Source organism: Atta cephalotes (genome assembly GCF_000143395.1).
Source record: "Atta cephalotes unplaced genomic scaffold scaffold00016, whole genome shotgun sequence".
Classification (NCBI taxonomy): domain Eukaryota; kingdom Metazoa; phylum Arthropoda; class Insecta; order Hymenoptera; family Formicidae; genus Atta; species Atta cephalotes.
The window spans coordinates 1,255,287-1,275,223 of NW_012130080.1; the positions used below are offsets into that span (position 1 = coordinate 1,255,287).

Here is a 19,937-nt window from a genome sequence, read left to right on the forward strand (position 1 = left end):
AGTTGTGTTGTGCGCGTTTTGGCAGTTCTAGGACATATTTATCCGCAGATTTCGTCGCACGTCTCGTCAGTCTACATGATTAAGGGAATAATAAACGAAAATAAAAATTGGCTCTGAAACGATGAACTATATCGCGTTTATTATAATATAGTTTACTGTTGATAGTCGATTAAAAAATAAATCATTCAGAGCTGAAATATTCAATAAAGCTCAAACTTCAATTATTAATTTGGAAGAATATACAGTGAGTACAAAACAGGGGAGATATCTCAAAAAAATGTTTAATCATGTTTATTTACATTTCAATTTACGAAAGTAGACATTAATGAACAATTTATTAATAAAAAATAAAACAGAGTGTATATTTTTCAAAATTATGTTACCTAAAAAGATGTGTAATAATTACAGTAATAATAAAAAAGTATAATTAGAGTCATTATCTAACAAGATATACTATTATATTAATAAATGAAGATAAAAAATTGCATTATTTGCATAAAAGTATTCGTATAGTTTATTCGAGAAATTTATCTTCTGATCATATCTAAATGGTTATTTTCGCGGAGCTCTTTTGTTTATATCGGGACAAAGGGTAGTCATTATTAATAAATTGCTAATTAATGTTTATTTTCTACAAATAAGACTGTTTTAAATAAAATCTTTCGTTTACTTCGAATACTTCACTGTAGCACGATACAATTTATCGTTAGCGAGCCGTTTTCAATTAAACAGTTCTACAACGTTATTGTCTCCGATTCCGTCGTCAAATGTTCTCCGAACGAAATGTAATTATGGGTAATGCATATATGCTCGTCGCTATTGAACGATGCGCAATGTACAAGGTACGTTTGTTAGTTAGAATTAATATACATATTTTCAGAGCGCAGCAGGCTCTCTTATCAACGCACATGATAATTTCGATAATTATAGTCTAAATTTATTTCGTGCCCTCGTCCTCTTGAGGAAAATCGCTATTTACAGTGTTTTACGCATACGAGGATGTATATCAGGTCATCTTGGAAGAAATCATCCTTTCGCGTTATCGTGAAAATTCGACTTTCGCTAAAATCTCCGCGTGATTATTATTCCAATTGCATGTCGCGCGGTTAGATACGAAAAGTCGCGTAAATAGACTAGAGTTGTAATGATGGAAGGATAAAGAACGGGTGCAATCTGCGAGAGAGAAGATCGATATCCTGCTTATTTATTTTTCCTATTTAGTTTAGCAAATTTACTCTTACCTTGTCATCTTCTGTAGTATATGCGGCGTATTAAATAATTCAAAATAAATCCCGAGACAAGATTTAATAAAGTCATATAACATTAATAAAGTTACATGACTAAATTTTAAATATCACGCACCGTATGAATAAAGTTAATTTTATGCATACATTTAAAAAAAAATTAATCGATTGACCAAACAGCAGTACGTGACTGTTATTAAATTATTTCCCTGATGATTAACTTTAATTGATATTTGCGGATGCAGTTGACATTTTTTTCAATTACGTTGTGAAAAATTGTTTATAAATATTCCTCCGGATTTTGACTTTCAAAATAAAAAAAAATTTGTCAATTATATAAACTTTAAACAAAGATATATTAATTTTAAATTTTGTGGTTTTGCAAATGCCACAGTTAAGAAAATTTCGGGACGAATACCAATTAGAGTTAAGTCACCGAAAAATTTTTTCGGACGAATATTTATTTGTGACATTTATTTGTGATCATTTCATTGTGATGAAATCGAAGTTGAATTATCCGTGAAATTCTCAATTGAGAATGAAATCAGATAATAATGGAAAAAGGACAAGAACACGTCCGACATTGAGAAAATCTTCACGTCGGATTTTCGTAACTGCTGTACTTTGTACAACGCACTTGTTTCGCGTCGCGGTTGCTAGCGGAAATATTTTGCGGATTTTCACGGAAATAAGTCGATCTTTCTCTCGCGTCGCGGAGATCCTCTCCGTTTCTCCGAAATTTACCGTTGCATTTGGCGCGCCGTAATCGACACGATATATGACACTTCGAGAAAAAGGGAGAAAGAGATCGGAGAGCATATCGTCGATAAAGACGCGCCATTCTACGAAGATACACTCAACGCGACGATCTTCTTTATCCCCCATACCTACTTTGTAATACAAAGTATACTCTTGGGATAGAAAATCTACATTCGCCGTTACGAGACATAGGTACATCGATTTTTCCTCTCGCGGTAAGAACATCCGCGGAAATCTAGATTTTTGGACATGGTGCTTTCCGCTACAATGGCAATTCAGTCAATGGATTTTTCGAATAAATATCAATAGATTTATTCGACGCTGATGTTTTTAGAATCAAAACGATCACATCACGTAGTGATGTTCTCTTGCGAAAAATTTCGTGCGATTAACGATATGTTAATATTAACATATGTATCTCCCTTTGGCTTTTTTTTTGTTACGATATAAATTATAATATAAATCTGGAATGGGTATGTTTTTTCTTGAAATCTAGAATTGTTTTAATAAAACTTTTGGTTCAGGATTTAGTTTTATTCAGTTTCTTCTGCATACTTTCATGATGTGCCAAAGATAAATGGAATCTTTGAAAATTGGGCAGTGATAAACTCGATATGCTTTCACAGATTTTTATATCACATAACATTTTGCCATATGTATATTCGGAATGTTTTTTAAATGAAGAAATTTGGTTGTTGTATGTTATCCGATATTGGAATTTTTCGATATGTATTCTTCAAGAGATTGGTCAGTCCTGAATGTTTGTATCTACCTTAATAGGATTGCAAACCGTATGTAATAGATTGCATACAAAGACGTCTAGCTTTTTCGTTATATTACCTTGGTATATTCATATGAGATATGAATATATCTTACCGAAGCGTAGCCGTCATTTTCCTCGTTGTACGGCGTCGTTAGTCACGATCAGAAGTTTGTTTTCAGATACGAGCACCGCAGACATAGCGGTCGTCGGTTGGGCGAAAGTCCATACGTCTGAAAACGAGCGGTCACGTCGCTCGCGATGTGAGCGTGCGAGCATCTCGCGTTCGGACGAAATTCATAATTCATATTAGGTATACCTTTTCTCGAGAATTCGTGAACGTTACCGGGGAAAGCACCGCGAGTCCAGGAATCGAAAGGTAGTCGCGCACCATGAAGACGCACACGATCGCCACGAGTCGGCGGCCATATCAGACGTAGTACTCGTTGACGTTGAGCGCGTCAGAGTCGCGTCCCTATACGCAGCTTTCCTGGGTTGAGATCAGGGGCGTACGGACGGTGACGACCTCTCTCGCTGGGTGGTGCTGCTTGCTGCTCATGACGGTGGCGACGGTGGAATCCTGGAGTACGTTCGCCGTCGTTATAGGGGTGGTCGCGCATGACGGCACGTTAGGGACGTCCAGTTTGGGTGGCCTGGCGTTGTGGTCGATGCAGGCATAGACTGTGGCTTCCTTCGTGTACGGCTTGCCGCCCACGATTACCCCGAGACCGCTGCCGTAACCCTGAAGACCACCTAGACCGCCAACTCCGCCGCCGAGGCTGGCCAGCTTGGCATCAGTCGTCAGGGTCGACAAAGTGGTAGGTCTTGCTAGGCACAGCTCGGCGTATGTCACCTCCCCGGATAACTGAAAAGAAAAGATCGGACGTGCTACATAAAAAAAACATTCGGACTCGCAAGTAAAAGAAATTATTACTTTAAAGAAAATTTTACTAGTCCCTTTTAACTTTACATTACATGTGTGAAGTGTGTATGTTTTGATATCCTAACATTATAGCTTAATATTTTTTTTTTTGATGATTTATAATTAACTCTTTGTGGATTGATCTCATTTGGGATCACACTCTTTTATTTTGTTAACTGTTTACTTTCCATGAAATTTGACTTATAGATACGAGACAATTTGATAATGTTTTTATTCGTATCTAAGGAAAATGAAAAATGATATGGTTGATCCAGTATGCCAGACAGAATTAAAAAAAAAATTAAATTCCCTAAAACTGATAATCCAATTATCATAAAATTCAGTTTTATGAAATTTTTTATTACGAAGTTATATCAAGCTCTGCTTCAGTTTTCAGTTTCATTTAATTTGAAGCTCATCGGTGTTACGCAAACAATTAGTACTGATCTCCAAACTGACTTTTAATTTCTAATTACGAACTCTGTGACATTAGGTGCTCGTTTATTGAAGATTACCATTTTGAAATTCGATATTTTCGGACTACATTCAAATTTAGAGATACCAAGAATATTCTAAAACTGAGTTCAATTTTAGAATTCTATAACCAGAAATCGAATTTATCAACCCCTGAAATTCTTAGAAATTAAAATCTTTTTAAGTTTTTTTTTGTTAAAAAGCTCCTTTATTCAAAGGGTTAAATAATAATTAATAATATTCAATCTATACATCATTTAAATAAAAATACAAAAAATGTTTTTCAAATTGTGAAACAATTTGCGCTGAATATAATAATGTATACAAACAGCATTTAGCGAATTTGTAAGGTAGGCGTATTCTGGACAGTTCATTCAAGTAATGAAAGGTTAACATAATAAATTAATATGAGAGACTTATTTTATAACAATGATCATGTAGTTAAGTGACAACGAACACTGAAACGTTGACGGCAACACAATTACGTATACTTTAGTTATGAATATGCTACTTGACATAGCAAACAGGACTTTTCTGCTAAGTCCAACTGAATGAAGTTTATTGAAACATACGTTAATCGTCGGGTTCTACATGAGCCTTGAATCCGATTAGGGATTAAGTACGCGTATTGTTTCCATCGATCGAATCTGCTGCGCATTATGCAACAAGTCCGCTCGGATGTCTAATGACACGTGGGTAACAAGAGATTAAACCAATTTCAATACATTAGCGTTGGTTTATTATAGATGTGTACGAGGCGTAATCCACTAAAGTGAATGCAACCATTATACTGTAACGCGTACCCCGACCGGACATTCAAATAATCCCCTATTCGCGTGAGACGCCTAACTTTCGTGATAGGGCTAAAACATTCCTAAGAAATCGAGCGAGAGTTTCCGCGTCGCATTTTCCTAGTCGCAAGACTTAGATAACACGAACAAGTCTAACTTTGGAAATTTTCACTCTTGAATATTCCTAAGAGACCGCCTGGACTAGTTGGCTCGTATTACGAAAACTTTTGACGGCGAGAGTTCCTTCGACTGTTTAGGACAGCAACCCTCGAGTACCCGACGTCATTTCCTATAAATTGGACGCAAAACAGCAAGAATGTTTGTTCGCGATGGAATATAATGGAAGAGCAGATGAAATTGTTCACGGGAGCGAATCAGTTCATCGGATTTTATCATGTAAAAAATCAAGAAGAAATTGCGAGTTCCATAGATTTTCAAAACGCAAATTGCTTCTTATATCGCGTTTTACTACTATCAAGTTTTTATCAGGAAAATCCATATATATTTTCTGCAGGAAAATCCATATATATTTTTTTTCATTGAGATTTAGCAAACTCCGACAATTTTCTACAAGCATTTAAAGTTACGAGAAATTCAACGCCGATAATCATTTGTACTATCGATTCTGGAAACACTTCAAATTCAACGGGAGGATTTGAACAATTGGTATTTAAAGAAAAAGCAACAATTAACCGAGGAGAAACGGAATACGAAAATTCGAGTAGCGATAATCAAAGTTTTCCACTCTGGAGTTTTGTTCCTACCGAGGTTTTACTAACTTTAGATCCCCGCAGTAATTAGCAATTAATTTGGTGTGAAATTGGGGGTGAAGTTTCAACGAATCGTGACGAAAGGGACTCAAGAGAAGATCGAGGAAATTTGAAAGGGAGTAAGCGCGAACGTAACAAGAGAGATTCTGATCGTCGCCGCGAATTACAAATGCGAAAAAAAAAAACAATTTTGCTGAAGTATCTAAAAATTTAGCTGAATACAGATCTGAAAATAATTCTATTATTATCAAAATAATTAGGATGTTTAATTAACTAGAATGTTAATCCTTCGCTGGTAATATGAATTTTAGCTTTTCCGTTAGCAATCTTCAAAAAGAGATCTTCGAAAAAGATCAGGAGATCGATCTTCAAACAGTTCAAATAAGATGAAAATTACAAAAATGAGCAAATTTATTTATAGATGTTAACAATGAAATTATTAGTATTCTAGTAAATTCGCTTACTTTTATGATATAATTTTCAAGATACAGAATCGGTCCCTAGAGAAAATTTTTTATTGTTCCGGATTATATAAAAATCTGAAAAAATTCTATACTTGTCAAAGTTTTAACGAGTTTTTATCATCAGATTAGAAATCAGATTACAGTTTACTTATTCTTTACAAATTTAATTTTTTCTATCAAAATTGATGATGCTTTTAAAGACTCCTATTGCTGGTGGAAGCGTAAAATGCTTCCTGCAGCACTGTCATCAATGTTTAAGTGCTGTATACATAATTCTTTTAATGATCCAACCAAATTATTTTTAGATTCTATATTTGGTTAAATTTTTGCTTTAACAAAAAATCCTTTCTTTGCATAAATCTTTTTTTTATAACTTATTGGTTAATAATCGTGGTATGCAAAATAATTTCATTCGGAAAGAGATCGTTATCTGTATCATGACGTTAGAATTTCTCCGACCTCAGAATGTTTCCTAAAATCGAGAGACGTGGACAGTGCAATTTTCTAGTTTCGAACTGCTGCAGCTGGAATCGTTGCTTTCCGGTTGAAACTTTAGGTAGTGCCATCCTCTCCGGATGGATACTGTTATTTCAAACTACACCGCTGGAGGACTTTCTTGAAAACGTTGGCCGAAGCTTTTCGTGAAGCTCGACGGGAAAGGAGAACGACGCGACAACGGTACGACAACGGTACGATTCGGCGAACTGCTTCGCTTCTTCCATTTCTTTACACTCCATTTTCTTAGTTTCCCATCCCATTGGACCAACCTATTAACTTTATTAGAACGTCGCTTGCTTGACTAACAAAATTCTCGTGATTTAAACTATCGACTTTAATTGTTTAAAGCCTCTCTTTGTTGCAAGCAGGCCGTATTACATTCATTTCCCTCTCATGAAATCAGAACATCCATTTACACGTAATGGCTATAGCAACTGTGCGACATACAGTTACAAGCGGGACAACAAAGTATAATTTAACATAGATTCTAGAGGGGATTGTCAGAGTTTGTTAGAGAATTGGCTTTTGCATTTGGTAGCTATTCACTAAAGTGTTTCGCGTATGATTATAATACACTATTCAATTTCCACAGTATCTATCTTATCGAAATATATTATCTAATGCGTACTATACTATAACACTGATTGCCTGTCATTATACGGGTGACACGCATTTCACTATAGTTCTTACTCTCATTTGTAGACAACATTTTGAACAGAGTATATTAATATATCACAAGATGTCTTATGTTCCGATTTTGAACATTTACTGTATGATTTTTTACTTATTTTTTTATTTATCTATACCGATGTATACATGCGCAGAGGAAAGATATGAATCAATGATTTGAAAAACCTTAGCATTTTTATAAAATTTCAATGACATTCTTTATTTTCGTATTAGCCATATTGGATTTGTCAATTTGAAATTTAATCATATTTGACGTCAATGACCGTAAAAATTTGATATATGCATTTTTATGAGATTTTGATGAAATTTTCATTTTTGCGTCCGTCATACTGCATCTGTCATTTAAAATTTTGAAATTTAAACCTCGTATCTGACATCAATGTAATTTATAAAAACTCCTACACACATATACATTTTTATAAGATTGACAATGAACCTTTTATTTTCATCGCTGCTATATTGTATCCGCTATTTTTAATTATATTCGACATGATCGATTACAAAATATTTACATATGCATTTTTATAGTTGGCCTATAACATTGTTTTACTAAATTCTCTCCGAAATGGAACGAAATGAATAGTGGCCTAGAATCACTTCAATTTATTAAAAATCTAATATACTACACACATTCTGATGACATCGTGTTCAACACAAAAAATTGAGGCTATACCATAGTACTTCGAAGAGAAAAAAGTGATTTTTTTGTCGAACGGTAATTTTCCGAATTTTGACTAAACATCTATTATCATTATATTGTTAGAAATTAGTCTTTTTGCTGATGTACGGAGGAAATTAATGAATTATACTAAAAAAAGAACTTTCAATGTGATACTTACCGGCAAGGTGGGATAATTATTATAGTCGTTATGCGAATAGGCAGGAAGTCCTTGTAGATGATTATTCGTCTGCTGGGTCGGAAGGGACGATGGTGGAAGGCCATCCGGTGTGTTTTGCGTTGCCAATGGTGTGCCGGAAGTCGAGCCGGTCAGCTGATAATCTGAATCTTTCATTTCAAGTATATATGAGAAATTTCCACTTTGCTTCGCGGCAAAATATCAGCTCTTGTTGAAAAGTTCACGTCTGCTTTTCAAAGGAATCTTGACATATCGATTAGAACTTGTAAGTAAGCGTGAACTTTTCAAATAACATAAAAATTGTACGAGACCTTTATGAAAAATTGAAAATGTATTCTTGATATAATATATTATTGCTGTAAAATAAATATACCTAATGATTCTCGAATATTTAATATACATATATACATTTACTTAAGACATACATGAATAAGACATGAAATATTTTTCTTTTGCGCATCGTAAATTAATTTTATTTCTAATTCTAAAATACTTTATTGATATAATCTATTTTATTAAAAATTAATTAAATGTTGCAAAGCACCACGGCTGCGCGAATTATTCATAGAGTTTGCTGTATCATTTATCGAAAAGAAAACCGTGATATAATGTGTTCGTTATGCTATTAAACTAGTTAAATCATTAATTCACATTTGCGATGGTGCACTGAACTTTATCGTAATAACCTAATAACTACAAGGCATTACTAATGTATCGATATACCTGGCTTAATTCATCGAGGAGCGGTATGCTAATGCGATATGTTAATTAAATAGTAATTTGTACATAACCAGATATCGTTTTGATCGTGATTAAATAATTAACTAAGTAATATCGTGTCCAGAGTAATTTTCTTCATTAAGTTAACATTACATATCCCGTTCAGACGACAAATTAGTGTCCCGAATATAATTCGTACTCAGTTATAAATATAAAATAACTCATAATTATAAGGGAAATTATTTGTTTCCTTTTTTTTTTTTTTAATTGAAAAAACTCGATTTTGTTGATTGTTTCAAAAACAATAAAGAAAAATGTATGTCTATAAAAGATTAATTATTTCACATTAAAAAAATGGCAAAGAATTTATTTACTGTAATCATATCGCAGATTTAACAAAGCTTATCGGAGTGATGGCAACTATCCGAACGTTGAATATCAGATTCGCATAAGCGAACACGATGAACAAGTCTCTCTTGTAATCGGCTGAGTAATTTATTAACAAGTCCGGGGTTAAGTTCTATGGTTATCAGTTGTATATTCAACCATAATCGCGCATTCTCCGGCGCTGTTCCAGCGGTATTACTGCGAACGATGTAATGACGCACAGCATAGCGTTGCGCGATGCTGTTAACGAATCGTAGCGCATTCGCAATAGAATCCGATGAATTTCCGGTCTCGAGTACACTTGGTCAAGTGTTCTCGATCGCTGTCAATCAGATATTACGTTTGAAAGCTAACGACGGGCAACGTAGCTGATAAAATTTCCATGTCGAGTCGAAATGACAAACCTTCGTAACAGCAACGTTAATCCTGCCGTTTCCTTTTTCGTTTTTATTTTTTTCCTTCGTATAAATTTAATTTAAGTAAAACTGAACTTCTGATTTAATATTACTTCAACTGAATGTATCATTTATTCAAAATATATCATTTATTAAAAAAATTTATTTAAAAATAAAAAAAATCCACTTAAAAATTCTATTTAAAAATTTATAGTTTATGAAATTTAAACAAGTTAGAAGCATTGCATATACAGAATTGTTTTATTAAAACAAAAATAGATAATAAAAGAAACAAAGGGATTAAACAGGTAGGAAATTCGTTTCGACGTGAGTAATTCTTTTTAATTACGATCCAGATTGAAAGCTTGGTGTGTTTCTTAAGTAAGTTCATTGAAGCATATGCACAGAAAAATGGAATAATCAGACACCAATCTCGTTCATATGATGGGAGTCATTAAGCGTTTAATATTATCTAAGTTTCAAGAAAAAGGATAAAGAGAAATAGGAATATTATTCACGTGCAATTTGGAATTGCTTGTAGTATTTTGTTACATTAACAATACGAAATCGAGAATCTCTTTCGACGGTATTACTGTATTACATTTTTCTCGACTTATAGTGGCTTCGACCAATGTAATTTTATTGTATCGCTTAGATTTTTTATAAATAAAGATCCTTAAAAAATAAAAATTCTTTATAAATAAAGATCTATTCAAGTATTTAATATTCTAATATTTAAGCACTATAATTAAAATGACTATACTGTATTCAATATAAATTCACATGAAAATTATTTCAGCATCTATGATCCATTATAAGCTTCGATTGTTAAAAGCTTTAACTCTTACTTGTCTAATATTTAAAATCTTGATTATAATAGAATTCTATCAACTAATATAAACTGAAAAACACATTAAAGATTGAACATACATAAAAATTACCGTAAAATTATATGTTTGTCCGGAAACTTTGGCAACTGTATGTAGTAAATACGTGGAAGTTTACACATGATGCCATTCAAAAAGCAATACGAGTGCACTTGCATCATGCCATATTTTGTCTTTAGTCATAGAGAGTGCCGGATGCATACGTTTAAAATTTTCAGGGCAAACGCGAGTATGAGTCGATCGACGTATCGCGCAACAATATGTTACACGTTTATTCGTCGTTGTGTACAGCGAGACATTGCGTTACTGTACGCGATTTACGCTGCCAAATAATTTCGTGCATTGTCCGAATTCTCGTAACCGTGCGCTCCGTGCATAGGATACTTTCGAATTTTTTATTTACGCATTTACACATTTCATATGTAAAATGCATAATCGTTTGATAAAATCAAACGACGTAAAATATTATTAAATTATTTGATAATAAAACTGACAGGCGTGATACGTTTGCTCAGCATCGTGTAATTTTTCGTATACACAAAGTGTTTGATGTTTACCCTTTTATTAACCCATTCACCATTCTCATACAAAGACGCATTCTCAGGGAACATACCTTTGTTGGTCGGCACAACGTCCGGATTTCTATCGTCCGCGTCGTAAAGGTCCTCCGAACTCGGTGCGGTAGCCTTCTTTAAAGGTAAATCCCCTGGTCTTTGAGCCCGCCTCTCGCTCCTCATTTTCAACGCTGCTAGAATGGCGACGGTGATGAGTAGAAGTGCGGCGACCACGCCGATCAGACTTCCGAGTAACGGGGTGAACTCGAAGGGTACCGGAGTACCTGTGAACAAAACGCGCACTGCTCTCGTGCAAGCATGTCGGTGTAAAGTTTTCCCGCTCGTGCGGACATTGGAAAATTGTGATTATATTGAAAAAAAAAAAGAGAAAAGTACGTAATTGGAAAAAATTTGTATTAAAAAAAACACATTTTATGAATCCAAATAATCCACTTCACTTTGTATGTTAATTTAACATAAGATGAATATGTTAGAAATAAAAAAGATAAAAATTACGTAAAAAATTTCAAATGATTTGGAAACATTATGGGGGAAGCATATTTTTTTAATAGATATATAAAATATTAATGGAATTAATATTTATGTCAAATTAACATCTACGATTTTATTTGTTCATTTTAAAATTTACATTTAAAAACTACTTATTTTTTATGCTATTTTAGCACTGAAAGACGTTAAATATAAATTTAATACAAAATATTCAAATAATATAATTACAGTGATTTCCAAAAGTTTTTAATTATGAATAATATACTTTATCTATTGCTTAGATTGTCTTAAAGAATATTTATAAATAAAGATTTAATATACAAGCTGCTTAATATATTCTATATAGTATTTAAAACATTGTGCTGTTAAATTGATTATAACAAAAATGTTATTAACTTATAATAGAAATTAAAAAACAGATTGGAAAAAATGTAAAATAATATGTTGGCTGGAAACTTTTGGCAGCACTATATGTTAACATTCTGGTATGTTAAAAATTCAATACAACAATTTTAACAAGGACTGGTTTTAACACACACAAGTATAAAATGCTTTTTACAGTGTAATATTTAAAAAATCCATCCGTGCGCTATAATAGAATCGAAATGAAGTTGCGACGATACGGTAAGTGTGGTAACAGGATGTTTAACAATTAATGTGAATGTGCTTCGTGTATTTGCATACGACGCTTTTCTGCTACGAAAATATTTCATTCACGCGAAACAATATAAACCAGCTCTGAGGGAAGTGCTGGCGGGACAATTTTCCGGACGGACTGCGAGGGTAAACGGGTTAAACGAGTTAAAGTCGCATTACGCCGTAAAAAGATAGGAGATATTTGACCGGCGCGAGAATGGAGCCATCTGACTACCTACCTACCTACCATTTCTAAGATTAATGAATTCGAATCCTTTTGATATCTCTCCGCGTTTAAACACCGTTCCCAGGCGACGTTTAATTTTCCACGAGGCCGTCTTCCGCCTCGTCTTCATGCCTTCGTGCGCGTCCGCGCGCGCACACTACACTCGCTATCGCTCCACCCGTCCGTTTTTTAATCTTTTTCCTTAGCCCGGACCTCCTGAGAGACATCGCTCGTAATTGCCACTCGTTTTAGTCACGAGCGACCGAGTGTTTTTACTCTGTGCCCCGATGCACAGCCAAAGTGCACGTTAATTTTTAATCAAGGCGAAAGTGCACCGGATACCCATGATATTTACCTGCTATCTACTTTCCATCGTCACCTCTACTTTTCCCCTATTTCCGTTCTTAATTTTAGTTTAGATTTTTAGAGATGTATTTTTGTTCGGCGATTTGTTCTGGCGTGTAATTTCCCTACAGTCTTCTCTAAATGATCTATAATTCGCATTAGATTTAAAGAACAGCGAATACTTTTGTTATCACTTTTTTTAAGTAAAGCGATATCATTAAACATTCAAAATTCTAAAATAATAAAATGGTCAAAGTCAATATATACAAAGAGAGAGCCATTTCAATCGTTCATTTTTGGATCAATTGTGTCGAGCATTGTTAAGTTACGAAATGATGAACAGGAACAATATCTACTAATGTTTTTTTTCATTCGTCATTGCTTTCTTGTTGAAAAATTCGGTTTTCGGAAAAATTTGGCTCGATGGATTTAAATTGTTTGTTTCATTTGCAGCAATCGTTATTTATTTCGCCGAATCGTTATTTAACTTTCTGCGGGGAAATGTCGTACGATGCGAAATCATACTCGTTGCAATACAAATATCGCACGTTACCGTTAAAGACCGATGATACCAGCACGTGATGAACTACAAATTACGTTTTGTCCCGTGGGTATATCTTGTTTATTTTTCGTAACGTGAAAGAACTTTTAATATACACACTTCCACCAATAATATTTACCAAACCATCGCGATATAGTACGATGCTAGTCGTAAGCCGGAAATTTTCACATCGCAAAAGTTTGCGTACCTACGCGGTAAATGGAATTAAGCTCGCCCGCGTCGCGAGTATTTGATCGTATCGCGGAAATAGAACGCTCTCTTCGTTTTTTTCTCTCTCGGATTGATCAAATTAAAAACTATGGCAGAGAATCTCAGGCTGGCTGCGTCCGGCTCTTCGTAGTGGTATTTATATCATAGAAATCCGCCGCGCTGCTAGTCGGTGTTGCTATATCTATATTTAAGTTGCACGCGTTACGAGCTACGTGCTAATTTGTATTTCACGCCGCAGATTCCCGCGATAAGATAAACTTCCTAATGACTGGATGTATGTATCTGTGTCTGGACATTTGCATAAAACTTTATTTGTTTATATTATTATTTGTGTATTGTTTATATTGATATAATATATTGATATAATTTAATTGTAAGCACGATTAATATTGTAATAAAAAAAGCATTTAAGATTAATAATAAATTTTGTGTCCAGACATGGATACATGTTTGGTCACTGGAACATTTATCTTATTGAGAGGACGACAAGTCAAGATTTTAAAAGCTGCTCGTCTCCAGATAAATAGGGCTGTGTTCGGAAACTTCAGTACCGAAGTGTGTCATTTTATCCTTATTTTACGTCTATTGAATGATAAAGATAGAACACACTAGTATACTTGGTTGAAATTTCCGAACGCAGCAGCCCTGCATGATCGTGCAGGGTCATTCAAGGCATTCATGTGAATGAGAGAAATCGAGAGGTCTTTCCGCCTTCTCCGCGGAATGCTCATATGAGGTGCGAAAGCAAGACGACAAGACGACAACGATAGTGCAGCCAAAATAGGTAGCTGATTCCGGAATTTTATTAAAGTTTCACACTCGTCGAGTTCTCGCGGCGAGAGGATCGATTTTCGAACCGACTACTCCGTCTGCATATGTACACCGGTTTATATACCTGGCGTATATACACTACGGATAGTGCGCGACGGGTGTACTCGCTTGAATCGCATCGTGGAAACTGACCGAGAGAGCAATTTCACTTGTAAATTCGTCCCGGGCCGATATATACACACACACACACACACACACACACACGCGCGCGCGCGCGCGCGCGCGCGCATACATATACGTGTACATGTATGTACACTCGGGTCGAGTATACCTGTTCTAGGAGAGTAGTCGAGATATCCTACCAGCTAGAAATCTAATGGAATGAACGCGGCGGCTGAAGGATGGATTCGACCAGATTCATCCTCTCAGGCGTCTCGACTGAGATCAACCGCATGAGATTCGTCGCTGGTAATTCGTCCAGCGTCCAATTCGCCTTCCTCTCGGTTTTCATAAGTCGTCGTATTATCCTCCCTCCTTTCTCTCTCCCATTTATGAAATCTCTTTGTCTCTGAATATATTATGTATCAAGTACGCTCGACGTGTTAAATCGTATGCTAGATCGAAAGTTGTACGTGAACGAATTTTTCATGAACACAAAAAAGGAAGCGAGACTTGTTAATACTTTAAATAAGATTGAAGTAAATGTGACTAAGTTTAAGTATTGCAATTTTTCATATAGGTAAAAATTTTAAAACTTTTTCAAAAATTAATAATAAAAAACTTTAGTGATTCCCAAGAACTCGTATGTTCCTTTAGCGTCACAAAAAATGTGTTCTTGTTACAGGTTAAGGGAAGTTCTCGCGCGATCGACCCCTTGCAAAGTTATATCAATTTTCCGTGATTTTACGGCGAGTAATCATGCGGGGCTCCATCAGCGTGTTATTCTGTGCGTCTCCTTCACAGAGACGTTCGTTGAAGCGATTATATCGCTCACGGGAACGGAAAGTTTCACATTACTTTCATAGATATATCCTTCCTACTTTCATAATTATAAGTGGACGTTGAGATTAATTCTCGTAATTACTCACGATATACCTGTCTCTGACTACCTATACCTATATCTTACAAATATTATCCATCTTTCCTTCCGGCAATATGGAATTTCTCTCCATCTTTATCAGAGCGCAAGATCTTCTTGCCTCCTTATCGAAGCTGTATCGAATCAGTAAAATAAGCCAGGGCATCGATTCAAACGAGCCACAAGTTTCGAAGGGGCATTCGCGTTTCGAAGGAGCGCACGAGTAAATCTGGCGCGTTTTACGCATCGCCAGAGCTGCTGCCAATTTTTGGTCGAAGCCGTTTCGTGTAAGTGGATTGGAAAACGTCGGAATAGATTACTACTCACGACGGGCGAGCGGTCGTTCTGTAGAACAATTCACATACACTGGCGCACATACGTGATGTGGACATAACTTGCGTAATATCCACCCATGATTGTGCGCACGTGGATGTGTGTGTGTGTGTGTGTGTGTGTGTGTGTGTGTGTGTGTGTGTGTGTGTGTGTGTGTGTTTGTGTATGGTGTGTGGTATGTATGTCGCCGATTGAATTTCTCGACCCAGATGCTCAATTTTCGCGGTGAAACCTTTCGTATGGCCCAAGTGCTCTTTAGCTGCGAGAAACGACCGGATGGTATATCCGAGTTCGACTCGGGGATTCGGATCGGATGAGCGGATTAAAACGTTACACGGACAATCCGCGCGGGTCCGTTCGATTTAATTCGCTAATTCGATTAGCCCCGACGTTCTTCGGCCAATCTCATAATTTATGGAGCGGCGTTGCATTGGTAATTTGTCCATATATTCCTATCAAATTACTTATTTCGTTGATGCAGGATACGATCAATAGCATTAGGCTTGAAACGACTGATTATCTAATTCCGACGTTGTCAATCATTATTAATTTTGATCAGACTAATGTCAATTATGAATCCAAGCGATGTGATCACGTTGTCCCTCATACTTCAGAGTATAGATTTTTTTAATCATTTATCTTATTATGAATTCTACAATAGGCTAGTATTTTTACGTTAAAAGTTTTCAGAGTAATCTAATTAATTCGTCATTCCAGCGTGGAAAGAACGATTTTGCTAAAGTATCTAAATATTTAAGTACAGCTAAATATTTAATATTCAAACAATCAGTTGAGATTCTACATAATTATTTTGATAATTTAATAAAATTATTTTTAAATCCGTATCTAGCTAAATTTTCGATACTTTATAGCAAAAATGTTCTTTCGTGAAGTGATGAATCGTGAAAGATATTTTATATTTTGTCAATTTTCATAAAATTCTATATGGAAAGAAATTTTGCTGAAATATCTAAAAACGTTCAACCTATAATTGCTAAAAAGATAAAACGAGTTTCCAACATAATTTATTTTAATGACCGAACACATCATTTTAAGATATAGCTCTAAATTCAGTATCTAATTAAATTTTTAGATATTTCAATATAGTCGCTCTTTTAATATACGGATCCCGCAAGGAAAAGAAGCGAATATTTCTAGCACAACTTACCAGTCTGCTTTTCGGCGACTTTAAGCGTGAAACCTTCCAGCAACGTCGGTTCACTTCTCCCCTTCGCGTTAACCGCGTACAGGATCATATTCAGTACCTTGCCCGGCTCCAAACCCTGTACGGTGAAAGCCGCATTCTCTCTGGATGTGACGTTAGCCTGCAGGGCCCCCGTGTGCTGATCGAACACTTCAAGGAGGAAATGTTGAGGCTGACCACCGTCGAAACCAGCGGTGCATTCCACCGAGAGTGATTCGGTGGTCTGGTTGGTCAGCGTGCAGTTGTATGGCGCTTCCGGTTTGCCTGCAACGCGCCATTAACATTGTTTACAATTCTCCCTTCCCTTCTATTTCAATGAAAATTGTTTGAGAGATACTGATTTAGCAACAGACAACGCTTCCGGTGCGGCGTTGCGAAACGCTAGGCATGCAGATTTCGCAGAAACGCTTCTCCGGAACTTTTCACGGAAATCCTTAGCGACTCAGAGAGAGGTCGGAACGGCATTACTGGTACACGCCGCGTGCGTACATACCCGCAGGAATAATGTGAAATATGCAGGCATTCTTCTGTTGGCCGGCCGTGTTGCTCGCCCAGCACAGCACGGTGCCGTAGTCCATTTCCGTGACCGGCCGGTATGTGAGGATACTCTGGGTATGTCTGGTTGAGTTCTTGTAACGAGCCTGCGGCACATCCTCCATCTCTTCGGTATTGTTAAAAGTCCAACGGAAACTCTCTGGTGGTGGATACGCCTCAACCCTGCATATCACTCGAGCGTCTTCGTGCCTCGCTACTCCATAGATTCGCTTTTGATCCGGCACACAGATCGGTTTGTCTGAGAAAAAAGCGGACAGACTTTATTAAATCAACCCTGGTGGTGCAGCTTTCATAAATAATTTATCATCGAAACTAAACTTTGAAAATAAATGTACTTATTCGGTATTTCTTTAAATTATATTTATTCTTCTATATACTGAAAAAAGCTTCCATGAATATTTTCCATGAATATTTTCTTCATAGAAGCTATATACAATTTGCAAGTTACACTTTGCGTTTTGATACATCGTTAGATGCGATAAATCGCGTAGTTTATTATTGTTATTACTATTATTACTATTATTAGATTTGGTAAACTTTACTAAACATTGTATGAATACGCTAAACAAAACACATTTAGCAGCTATTATCAGACTTTTCTTCAGTGAAATTATCTTTCCTTTTGATATCAAGACAAATGTATATTTCTTTTGCTTTTTCGACTTTAATGTATTTGTGAGCGAATATTTTCTCAAAATTCAAGATACTAAATCATGATGGCTAGCGAATAATCTCAGCATAAAAATTTACTACTAATAAATCAAAACAGTCAATTCTTACAGTGTATACAGTGGACAGAGAGAACCGCAGCATATGATATGGGAGATCGAGAACCGAGGCGTTTACGCACATTTATTAAAAGTGCGAGAGAAACGCGGCACACGAAGCGAGATGACCACCGCTCGGCTTTTTGAGGGGGAGATCGATGGGCATTATTCGCTCGCTCGCTTGAATAGTTTCCCCATTTTTCGCGGCGGAATGAGTAAACGAAGGTCGAACGGGAGGTATGGGGGAATCCGAGTTTGCCGGTTCGGAATAATTTGTTGGTTCGCTGTAGATCATCCTATTTTTCTTCCACTACCCTTCCACTCTCACGTTCATCCCTATGTTTCCGTTTCAACGTGTTTTTAATGAATAATCATGCCGACATCTTGATATTTGACTTGATTTTTATTCACGAATAAAATCCCTGAAATTTCTCATAAGCTCGGTGACCAATTATGAGGCTAGATTCTCGCGATTTTCTCCAAAAGCCACTTCGAAGGTGCCTAATAACATCGCTATTTAAATGCCAGTCATCGGTTATGTAGCTGTGTCGTTTACATCGTATTACGTTGAAATATTTGCGACGTTGAACACCGCTTTGACGAGCAAAATAATTACGAAGATTTCGGGCGGAAAACGGAGTAATCGAGGCTGAGCTTTATAAAGAGCGAGCGAAGAGGCAGAAACGTTATTTTCAGCAAAAAGAGGTCGAGTAGCGTCGGAGGGAAGATTTAGAAGTTGTGCTCAAAACGAAATTCCTTTTTCGTGCAAACGTTGCAACGGGTCGCGTCGGCATGCATTTTTATCTGTATTTTTGCTATGGACGGATATTTCATATTGCATGTATAATATCAATGATAGCAGAGAATACTTACACATGATCTTAAGCTCCACAATATTGCTATAACCATCGCCTTCGACATTGCTAGCAACGCAGGTGTAATTTCCGGCCTGGGACCGATTTACTTCTCTAAGAGCCAAATCGTATTGCTGGACTATCACGCCGTTCTTCGCGTTATTCTGAATCACGTTTCCCTGGAACAATGCGCATTCGCGATTAGATCGAAGTGCTGTCGTCTTATCTCTTGGCTAATCTTTCCATTCTACATGGATGGTAATCATTATCATTATTGAAAAGGATGTATGTGTCACAAAGCATTACCAAAGATATAAATATAATTTCATAAATTGTTTTATTGTTATATCTAAGTATCTGTGTAAAATTGTGTAAACACAATTCTCTTACTGGTTTAAAAGTTATTTATTTTTTTGTTTGCCTCGATTTTTATATAAATTCGCGTTTTGCAGTATTTATTTGCAAATTTAATGAAAAACTAGCATTAAATTAAATTTCTTTCTAGCATAGAATTAAATTAAATTTCTTATTGATTAATTCGAAGATTATTCTATCAATCATCAAAAGCAAACTAATTTAATTTCATACGTTCTGCCTAGCTGTTCTCCTTCCCCTTATTTAATCAAATCTTAATGAATAAATTAAATTATATAATAATGTGCTATTCATGCACTCTCAAAATCTGCAAAAAAAATTTTGTGCTCATTTCGTTAA

General features: G+C 35.8%; 1 protein-coding gene across 1 annotated transcript in view; it reads right to left on the reverse strand.

Moving 5' to 3' along the window:
• Positions 1 to 3,238: 3,238 nt before the first annotated feature.
• Positions 3,239 to 19,937, reverse strand: part of LOC105618395 (hemicentin-2-like) — a 131,729-nt gene continuing 115,030 nt past the window's right edge. Inside the window, exons 9-14 of the mRNA XM_012199938.1 lie at positions 19,243 to 19,402; positions 17,541 to 17,840; positions 17,012 to 17,311; positions 11,232 to 11,456; positions 8,212 to 8,378; positions 3,239 to 3,628 (exon numbers count right to left, since the gene is read on the reverse strand). Of these exons, the coding sequence (XP_012055328.1) occupies positions 3,239 to 3,628; positions 8,212 to 8,378; positions 11,232 to 11,456; positions 17,012 to 17,311; positions 17,541 to 17,840; positions 19,243 to 19,402 (1,542 nt within the window). The remainder of the gene's footprint in view (positions 3,629 to 8,211; positions 8,379 to 11,231; positions 11,457 to 17,011; positions 17,312 to 17,540; positions 17,841 to 19,242; positions 19,403 to 19,937) is intronic.